Source organism: Triticum urartu, chromosome 3A (assembly GCF_056163025.1).
Source record: "Triticum urartu cultivar PI428250 chromosome 3A, HENAU_Tu73, whole genome shotgun sequence".
Classification (NCBI taxonomy): domain Eukaryota; kingdom Viridiplantae; phylum Streptophyta; class Magnoliopsida; order Poales; family Poaceae; genus Triticum; species Triticum urartu.
Genome location: NC_141875.1, coordinates 593517280 through 593527220, shown reverse-complemented (window position 1 = coordinate 593527220; position 9941 = coordinate 593517280). Strand labels below are relative to the sequence as shown.

At 46.9% G+C, this 9941-nt stretch overlaps 2 protein-coding genes across 2 annotated transcripts; both read right to left on the bottom strand.

Moving 5' to 3' along the window:
- Window positions 1-2640: 2640 nt before the first annotated feature.
- Window positions 2641-4797, bottom strand: LOC147980693 (uncharacterized). The gene is made up of 2 exons (XM_087513488.1): window positions 4170-4797; window positions 2641-4065 (listed from the first exon to the last, which is right to left on the bottom strand). Exons 1-2 carry the CDS (start codon window positions 4779-4781, stop codon window positions 3712-3714), a joined length of 966 nt encoding a protein of 321 aa, XP_087369614.1. The 5' UTR covers window positions 4782-4797; the 3' UTR covers window positions 2641-3711.
- A 962-nt stretch (window positions 4798-5759) lies between these two features.
- LOC125531030 (uncharacterized) lies at window positions 5760-6299 on the bottom strand. Its single transcript, XM_048695439.2, has one exon. It carries the CDS (start codon window positions 6280-6282, stop codon window positions 5962-5964), a length of 321 nt encoding a protein of 106 aa, XP_048551396.1. The 5' UTR covers window positions 6283-6299; the 3' UTR covers window positions 5760-5961.
- Window positions 6300-9941: the final 3642 nt, after the last annotated feature.

Below are 9941 nucleotides of genomic sequence, written 5' to 3'. Positions count from 1 at the left end.
GGAGAGGGAGAGGGAGAAGGAAAGGGGGCCGCGCCCCCTCCCCTTGTCCAATTCGGACTGCCCATGGGGGGGGCGCCACCCCTTGTGGGCTGCCCTCTATCTTCCCTATGGCCCATGTTGGCCCATTACTTTCCCCGGGGGGTTCCGGTAACCCCTCGGTACTCCGATAAATATCCGAAACACTCTGAAACCATTCCGGTGTCCGAATACTATCATCCAATATATCAATATTTACCTCTCGACCATTTCGAGACTCCTCGTCATGTCCGTGATCTCATCCGGGACTCCGAACAATCTTCGGTCACCAAAACACATAACTCATAATACAAATTGTCATCGAATGTTAAGCGTGCGGACCCTATGGGTTCGAGAACTATGTAGACATGACCGAGACACATCTCCGATCAATAACCAATAGAAGAACTTGGATGCTCATATTGGTTCCTACATATTCTACGAAGATCTTTATCGGTCAAACTGTAATGACAACATACATTATTCCCTTTGTCATCGGTATATTACTTGCCCGAGATTCGATCATCGGTATCCTCATACATAGTTCAATTTCGTTACCGGCAAGTCTCTTTACTCGTTCTATAATGCATCATCCCATAACTAACTCATTAGTCACATTGCTTGCAAGTCTTATCATGATGCGTTTTACCAAGAGGGCCCAGAGATACCTCTCTGATACTCGAAGTGACAAATCCTAATCTCGATGTATGCCAACCCAACAAACACCTTCAGAGACACATGTAGAGCATCTTTATAATCTCCCAGTTATGTTGTGACGCTTGATAGCACACAAGGTGTTCCTCTGGTATTCGGGAGTTACATAATCTCATAGTCAAAGAAATATGTATAACTCATGAATAAAGCAATAGCAATAAAACTTAACGATCATTATGCTAAGCTAACGGATGAGTCTTGTCCATCACATCATTCTCCTAATGATGCGATCCCGTTCATCAAATGACAACACATGCCTATGGTCAGGAAACTTAACCATCTTTGATTAACGAGCTAGTCAAGTAGAGGCATACAAGCGACACTTTGTTTCGTCTATATATTCACACATGTATCAAGTTTCCGGTCAATACAATTCTAGCATGAATAATAAACATTTATCATGATATAAGAAAATATAAATAACAACTTTATTATTGCCTCTAGGGCATATTTCCTTCAATTGGTTCGTTGAAATCACCCATCGTTATCTATGAAGATAATGCTGCTTGTATTGCACACATGCAAACGGGTTATGTTAAGAGCAATATTACAAAGCATATTTCTCCTAAATTATTTTATCCCCATGATCTGCAAGAAAAGGGGGAGATAAATATTTTGCAAACGAAGTCATGCGACAATCTCGCTGATCTATTTACTAAGTCCTTACCAAGTTCTTCTCTCGCAGATATGTAACTGGAATTGGTATGAGACTACTTCGCTTACAAAAGTCAGGGGGAGAAATCTCCTAAGAATAACTTGTTAAGATCATGAGATCTTTAGTATTGCACTCTTTTCCTTTGTGAGTTTTTTCAAATGGTTTCACATGTAAGGTTTTTTTTAACATAGTACAGACGCAAGCGCTCATACACACACACATACACTCACCCCTATAAATGCACACACGCACACCCTACCTCTATGAGCACCTTCGAGATACTGAGCCAACATATCATCTTGAGATTTACGAAGTCACCGTAGGCGCCTCATCATCGACGGGAATGTCTCCTCCCACTGAAAGTGCATCGCCGGAAATCCAGAAATAATGTGAGGCAATATCGGTGCAAGCATGGACGATATATGCCATTTTCTCCTTAATTTCCCATTAAGTTTTAGAAGGAGTTTTTCATGGCATGTTGTATATTTTCTTCTCGATTTTTTCCACAGGATTTTGAAGGAGAATATTTCAGGGATGGTCAGTCTCAAAGACAAGCAAGGATTAGGAGGGAGTGTTAGGGTTTAAACTAATTCTATAATTAGGGGTAATCCTTCCTTTGTGTAAATTGTCGTCGGTTTGGGAACTGCGAAACCCACCTGTGCTTTTTTTTAACTCTCAAACTCTTTCTCGCGCCGACTGACATATGGGCCCTAGAGGACGTGGCCATGCTGACATGTGTCATCCACAGTAATCCGCGATGTGTATACAACCGGTCGAGCTAGGACTGTCGTTCCAGGTATCAGGGCCGTATATAGCACGTATTTTCATGTATCGAAACTGTATTGAAGCACTTTTCAACCATATGAGGATCATGTTGGACCTAGCCTGCGGCTACGAAAATGATAGGTGCAATTATCTCTCCGTGTAGCTCAACCTCGAATCGCTTGTCCTGGGCAGCCGTGGTCTCGGCCAGATTCAGAGGTCTAAATAAGCATTACCGTGCAGTTTATGAACACTTTCGGTTTGTAGTTCTGTTCCCGTCTGGTATATTCAGAAATGGCATAGCTTTCATCAGTTTGGTAGTTCCGTTCCCGGCGGATACATTCAGAAACGACATTCACCAGAAAACCATGCCTTGCCGGTGTTTATAGCATTATAAAACGTACTACATCGGAACATGCGTGCCATTTAACGAGAAAGGTGAAAACGTGGACGGGCATTATGCTCATTAGGACATGAAACATGCAGACCACCCCGATTATACTTTCCGCTATCTTTTCCTCATCTTGACAGTTATCATTTGCCTACAGGATTCTCCTAGGAAGTGTGACGAACTACGTGTTGTCGAACGCATCTTGCCCTGTGACCGTCGTCAGGGGAAAATAGTCAGTGGCCTTCCAGATATAAGAATATTTAAACCTTAGCCACTTAAGTATCGCACTGTGATTTCTTTTCAAGTTATAGTATCGCACTGTACCTTCATTTGTTGTTTGTGGACTAGACTAAATCCTGGATGTCTGTTTCCAGTCTTGCCAAGTTACCTCTAATTTGCCTGGTTTCTGAACATGATAACTGTATTCGGTCGCAGATTACTGACAGTCTGACACAGTGATGAGACACCCACAGTTTCCCTCGAATACACACACGATCGGTCGAAAGTTAAAAGGAAATAAAAACACAAACCTACCATAAAATCCGTAAGAGCAACTTTAACGGGTCGACCCAAACGAACGGCACATTTGTCCGTCTTTTATTCATTTGGATCGGCCGCCCGCCCGACGTTCGTCCAGTTTTGTATTTGGGTCGACAGTGTGTCCAACGCGCCGACCCATTTCATGTCCGTATCCAACTTTTAAATAAAAAAGACCCGCGGCCGATCATGCTAGCGGCCATGTCTCATACCGGCGCCATATCAGCGCCGGCATACAATGCCGACTTCAGAAAATATCACCACAGTTCATGCTGGCGCACTCGCCAGCCGGCCGCGCACATGCCAGCATACAAAAAAAGATGGGGCTTGAGTTCGACCACGCCATCGCGGCTCCTGTGGTCATGCCGGCACAGTTGCTGGCATACAAAAAAGATGGCACTCGCCGCCATAGACCACTCGTCGTCGAACTTGAGCATGTCGGCCTGCATCTTCTCGAACCACGGCCTCTTCCTTGGCGACACGGTGTTGAGATCCACCTTCATGATTTCCACCCCTGTCATCATGCTCGCGAGAGCCACTTCTTTCGCCTTGGTCTTAGCGTTGGCGACCCCGATCTCTAGCATCTTGGCTTGCTTCTCCGCCTTGAGCTCGAACATCTTGGCTTGCTTCTCGGCGTCTAGATCAAGCCTCCTCCTTTGGATCTCCATGAAAAATCATCCATTTGCTCCGGCTTGAAACGCCAGCGCTCCTTCTCCCTTGAGTCCTTCTTATTCATCATGTCGTCCACACTAGCAATCAAGGCGTTGGTGGACGCATCTCGCTTGTCCTCCTTCTTGGAGTTGGTCTTCCCCCGCGGCCGTGCCGGATCGCCCTCCCGAACATCCTCCACGGCTTTCTTCCCCCCACGTGCCTTGAGTGCGGCATATTGCGCCTTGGACTTCTCCCCGTCCTTGATGACCCAGTAGTAATGGGAGAGGTTAAAGCACTTGCCATCGTGCTGAACCTTAAATGTCTCCAAAGCTTGAAATGCCTACAAAATGTTTCCATGCAAGCATATGGGCAAGTGATATGCAAATGAACATGCAAAGGATGAACTTGATGACACAAAAGAGGGCGGCTTGCTTGCTAGCATACCATATCTTGCATGCCGATGCCGCTCATGGGGCGGGCCTTGACGCTCTCAAGAGTGGCGCAAAACTTGTTGCACTCTTGTTGGATCACCCTCCACCGCTTGGAAATGGAGACCCATCCGCGCGTGCTCACAAATTGGTAAGGTGGAAACCTCTTGCGCTCATGAAACTCTCGGTGGACACGAATCCAAAAGGTTGAATGCTTTTGCTCGGCACCCGTCTTGGGGTCTTGTCCAATGTCTCGCCAACACTCACAAAGAAGTTTGTCCTCGGCCGCTGTGTACGCCTTCGTGCACTTACTCTTGCGCTTCGGTTTAGGATCGGCGGCTTGGTTGGCGAGCTCGTCCTCGAACAAAGGCTCCACTTCGATGGCGCACTCGTCCTCTTGCTCTAGCCCGTAGTCGTCCGGAAACTCGTGGTCGAGGGGGAAGCCGTCCAGGTCGATGCCGACCTGATCACGCATGAAGGCCGCCTGATCGGGATCATAGCCAGGGGCCGGCGTGAACGCCCCGCGGGCGTCCTGGCTTTGTGTATCGTCGGGATCGTAGCCAGCGGCCGGCGCACCGCCCTCAAAGATGAGGTTCTGCATGTAGTCCTCGTCGACGGCGGACGACATTTCCCCGAACAGGTTGCGGGCGTCCGGGAGCCCGTCGGCCAGCGTCTACTACGCACGTTTCCTCGTGCCGCCGGATGACGAGCCACCGACCACCGGGGTGGCGTTGAGGTCGATGGGCGCGGGCGCGGGCGTGGAAGGCGCGACCACGCTCACGTCGAGCGAGCACTCCCCAGAGAGGCGGGAGTCCTGCGGGTAGACGTGGAAGTCGGGGATTCGGGTTGCAAGCCGACGTGCGGGGCGAGTCGAGGAGCACCATCCGAGGAAACGCCGACGAGCCAGTGCTGGCCGCGGCGACGGCTGGACGAGGCCGTGCTGGCTAGGGTTTAAACCTAACATGTAGAGCGCCTCCCTTGTTGCCGCTGCGTCGCGGGCGTTGGTGATCTCCTGCTGCGCGGCGACGACGACGGAGGCCTGCGCGGCGGCTTCACCCCTCGCGTCCGCGGCGTGTCTCCGGCCCTTCCTCTTGGCCGACTCCCTTGCCCGCTCTTCGAGCGTCAGCATATTCTTCGGCTTGGTCGCGGCGGCGGTCTTGCGTGGGGCACGAGGCTTGCCTTTCCCGGAGGGGGCGGCGGCGTCGGACGAGGCGAGGCCGGCGGCGTTGTCGAGGTCGATGGCGTACTCCATGGCTGGTTGGGGGCAGGAGCGCGCGCGAGCAGGAGTGTTTCTGAGGAAAATGATGGTGGTCCCCACCAACCGGCGGGCCTGGGGAGAGGAGTAGGCGCGCGCGTCCGTCTCGTATCCACGTCGACGCAAATTCGGTTCAAAAATGGATCGGGAATGGGTTGTCCGCGGACGAAAAACGAACGCGCGTCCGTTTGGATCGGCGCATTGGGCCGACTTTTCTGTCCGCGCCGATCCTAACGGACGGCGGCGGACGAAATGGGTCGCCCCATTAAAATTGCTTTAATAGACAGAATTACTATACAGTGGTATTCCATGAGAATTCATCTTAACCGGCCGAAAGAAAACCATCCGACCGAAAAATAATCACCGTTTCATAGCTCTTTATTACTGAGACGAAAGCGGAAGCTCAGCAACACGCACGAAGAAAACATAATCATGCATCCTCGGAGCACCCTAGTTTCACTAAACCAAGCTCGAACACTCGAGTACATAAGAAAAGCAGAGAGAGAGAACAAAGGCACCATGAAGCACACATAGTAAGTAAGATAAGGTAAGATCAGACGTAGAGATGAGCCTGCAAGATGACGACGAAGAGCATGAGCAGCACGGCGTAGATGACGGCGTGGACGAGGATGGACAGGCAGCTGGTCCTGAGGTTCATGAAGTCGACCGTCCGCTGCCGGCCGGGCAGCTGCAGGATCCCTCCCGGGCACAGCAGGGCGAACAGCGCCGTCGCTATGATCGCCGGCGCCCAGTCGTGCATCGCGCCACGGAGCTTCGAGAGAGAGGAACAGGGGAGCTGAGGAAGAGGGTGACACGGTACGAAAATATGATATTGTGCCGGGGGATAAGGAAGACGAGAGGAAAGGCAGGGCATCGGATGCCGAGCGCAAATACTCTACCATGGTGGCGAGGGAATCACTGGGCTGATTGATTGAAAGGGCGCCGTCATGATATGATCGGCGCCTTTGGGCGTCGAAACGTGGCTTTTGGAAGCGGATTAGGTGTGAGCTTAGTACTCCTGTCGAGTCTGTGCAAGCACAGTGCAGGAGTACTCGCACAGTGGTAGTCTGCTGGAACTGTGTGATTGGAAGAGACAGCCGAACGGATTAACGGGATCAATGTTGCTGGGATGAAGAGGACTTCTGCCATTCAGCACGCGTCACGTGTTGAGACAGGATTTTAGCGTCCTCCCGCAAAAGCTATCTTTGATTATTGCGACAGCTATACTCCGAGAGCAACTAATCCAGGAGCACTGAGCCTCCCCAAGAATTGGAATGCTCTCAGCTACCACCACGTGTCGCCTTTTTTTTAAATTTTTTTCTAGATGTTTTTTTGATTTTTTAGACTTTTTGGTTTTTTATGGGTTTATCTTTGATTTTTGACAAAAAAAATCACAATTTTTTTTGCACAAAAATACGTGAGTTTTTCCTTAGGAGACACGGTTTTACTTCCGCGAGAGGCACGGTAGTGCCTCTTGAAAATGAAAAAAACGTGTTTTTTTTCGCTTCCGCGAGAGGCACGGTTTTGCTTCCGTGAGAGGCACGCCTCTTGAAAAAGAAAAAATAGCGCGTTTTTTTCGCAAGAGGCACAGTTTTGCTTTCGTAAGAAAAAAAAATGTGTTTTTTTTTCCATGACAGACACGGTTTTGCTTCCGCAAGAGGCACGGTCGTACCTCTCGGAAATGGCTTCAAAAAGGATAAAAACCGTGTTCCTGATTCGATTTTTCGTTCATTTTTTCGTGAAAAAAATTCATCAAAACCTATCAACATGGATCTAATTTTGAAGATCTAGACGCGAGGAATCCAACGGGCAAAGTGGTTTGAGATTTGGATGCACGATTTCAGAGATAAAACGTTTTCAATAATAATCTATGAAAAAGAAAAAACTCACAGGTTGCGACAAGTGGTGCACATACAGCGTGACACTTGTCACAACCTGGAAAGGAGGAAGTGGTCTTTGGAAGGAGTACTTTGCAATTAGTAATTTTGCTATACTCATCCCGCCTCTGGTGGTTCCTCTAGTAGGTCGGTCCAATAACACGTGTTTACGTGGTTTTGTTTCGTGGGAGCGGTTTGAGAAGGTTCTATGGATCCCTATGAACCGGTTTTACAAGCTTCCGCGTGGTTTTTTCTTATTTGTTTCTTGTGTGTTTCCTCTAATAGTGTTCATAGGTATTTTCAGATTTTGTTTCTGTCAATTTTTTTTCAAACACATGTCCATATTTTGCAAATACACATTGAATATTTTTCAGATACACGTTAAACATTTTACAAATACACATTCAATATTTATCTTAAGACATGTTTAGCATTTGTGAAATGCACAATGAATATTTTTAATACACACCAAACATTTATAAAGACACATTTGAACATTTTTCAAAATTTTCAACAACATTTTTAAAAACAAGCAAACATTTCTAGAGTGTTAGAACGTCTTTCTAACTGGCAGAAACACTTTTTATATGTATGGATTCTTTATAAATTGCACGATTTATCTATATTCTATGAACGCTTTTAAAATATCATGGGACACATTTTTTACGCGAAAACTTTCGATCTATTTATATTCAATCATGGCAGTACAACAAACATCATAAATAATAAAAATTACATCCAGATCCGTAGACCACCTAGCGACGACTATAAGCACTGAAGCAAGCCGAAGACATGCCGCTGTCGTCGCCCCTCCCTCGCTAGAGTCAGACAACACTTGTTGTAGTAGACAGTCAAAAAGTCGTCATGCTACGATTCCATAGGACCAGCTCATCAGAACAGCAACCGCCGCTGTTGAAGAGTAGCGTAGATCGGGAGAATCCAACCTGAAGAGAAACGAACGTAAACGCACTATGACCAGATCCAAGCAAATCCATGAAGAACAGATCCGCGAGAGACAAATCGCTACACGTCCACCGACGATACTAGACGCACCACCAGGACGGGGGCTAGGTGGGGAGAACCTTATTCCATCCTCAGAGAGCCGCCGCTGTCTCGTCTTCCTGAGCAGGACACAAACCCTAACAAATCTCGATGAAACATATAAAAACGAAAGCCCTCCCATCGGTAAAGGTCGGGATCCACCGTGTCGCCATGACCCTAAGGCCACCGAAGACGAGACAAACCAATGGCGCCGCCGGTGGGAGGCAGAGGAACCCTAGATTTGTTAGGGGAGGAGGCGGCGGCAGACATATTTTGAAAGACGCAAACAATCTTTAGATGTCATGAACAATTATTTGAATGGTCCACACATTTTCAATAAATGACATGAGCGAACCAACATGTGGTTGGATGGTTAGAGGGACACTGGTATCCCCAGCCCACCAGGGTTCAAGTCCTGCTGCTCGCATTATTTATTTCAGAATTCCCGTCGACGACAAGACGCCTACGATGACTTCGTACATCTCAAGATGATATGCCGGCTCAGTCTCTCGGAGGTGCTCATAGGGGTAGGGTGTGCGTGTGTGCATTCATAGGGGTGAGTGTATATGTGTGTATATGAGCGCTTGTGTCTGTACTGGTATTCAAAAAAATGACATGAATTATTTTTTCCATTTTCATGAACATTGGAAAAAAAGACATGATCATATTTTTCAACGTGTCTACATATTTTTTCAATGGTATGGATGCTTTTTAAAACTGTACAAGTAATTTTTCACATTACATGCACATTTTTAATACATGGTGAACTTCTTTTAATAGTAAAGTAGTTATGAAATATAGTTTTTTGCAATATTTTAAAATATAAACAAAAGTAAAGAAATATTTTTTAATAATAACAAAACTAACGCACATAATACACGCTAGGCTAGCCCACTACATTTTTGAACATCAATACAGACACAAACGCTCATATACACGCGCATACACTCACCCCTATGAACGCATACACGCATACCCTACCTCTATGAGCACCTCTGAAAGACTGAGCCGACATATCATCTTGAGATTTACGACGTCACCGTAGGCGCCTCGTCGTCGACGGGAACGTCTCCTCCCACTGAATGCGCATCGCCGGAAATCCTGAAATAAATACAGAAATAAATGCGAGCACCAGGATTTAAATCTTGATGGGCTGGGGATACCACAGTCCCTCTAACCATCCAACCACAAGTTGGTTCGCGGCTAGCCCACTACATGATCTCCCCGAGGTGAGGCTCTTAGTGTATCTCGCAATAGGCATCCCCCAAAATACAGTATTCATGAAAATCATATAAAAAACAATATTTATGAAAACAAATCGGGTGCGAGATACAGATGCACCCGAATCCTGCTGACGCTGGCGTAGGGCGACGGGGGAACCCCAAACATCCCCCCCCCCCACACACACACACGCGCGCGCGCTTTTGTTATTTTTCTTTAGTTGTTCTTTTTTCCTTTTTCTAAGAAACTTTTTGAAATGTCCACGAAAAATTGACATGTTCACAAACTTTAGAAAATGTCCATGATTTTTGTCAAATGTCCATGAAATTCAAAAAATATTCACAAATTTATAATTGTTTACAGATTTAAAAAATGGTTGTGAATTTCAAAGTTA

Bases quoted from the DNA above. Each gene is read 5' to 3' on its own strand.
- LOC125531030 (XM_048695439.2), bottom strand. From the start codon at position 6,282: ATGCCCTGCCTTTCCTCTCGTCTTCCTTATCCCCCGGCACAATATCAT.
- LOC147980693 (XM_087513488.1), bottom strand. From the start codon at position 4,781: ATGTCGTCCGCCGTCGACGAGGACTACATGCAGAACCTCATCTTTGAG. The intron at 4,066-4,169 runs GTATGCTAGCAA...AACATTTTGTAG, and splicing joins GCATCGGCATGCAAGATATG to GCATTTCAAGCTTTGGAGAC.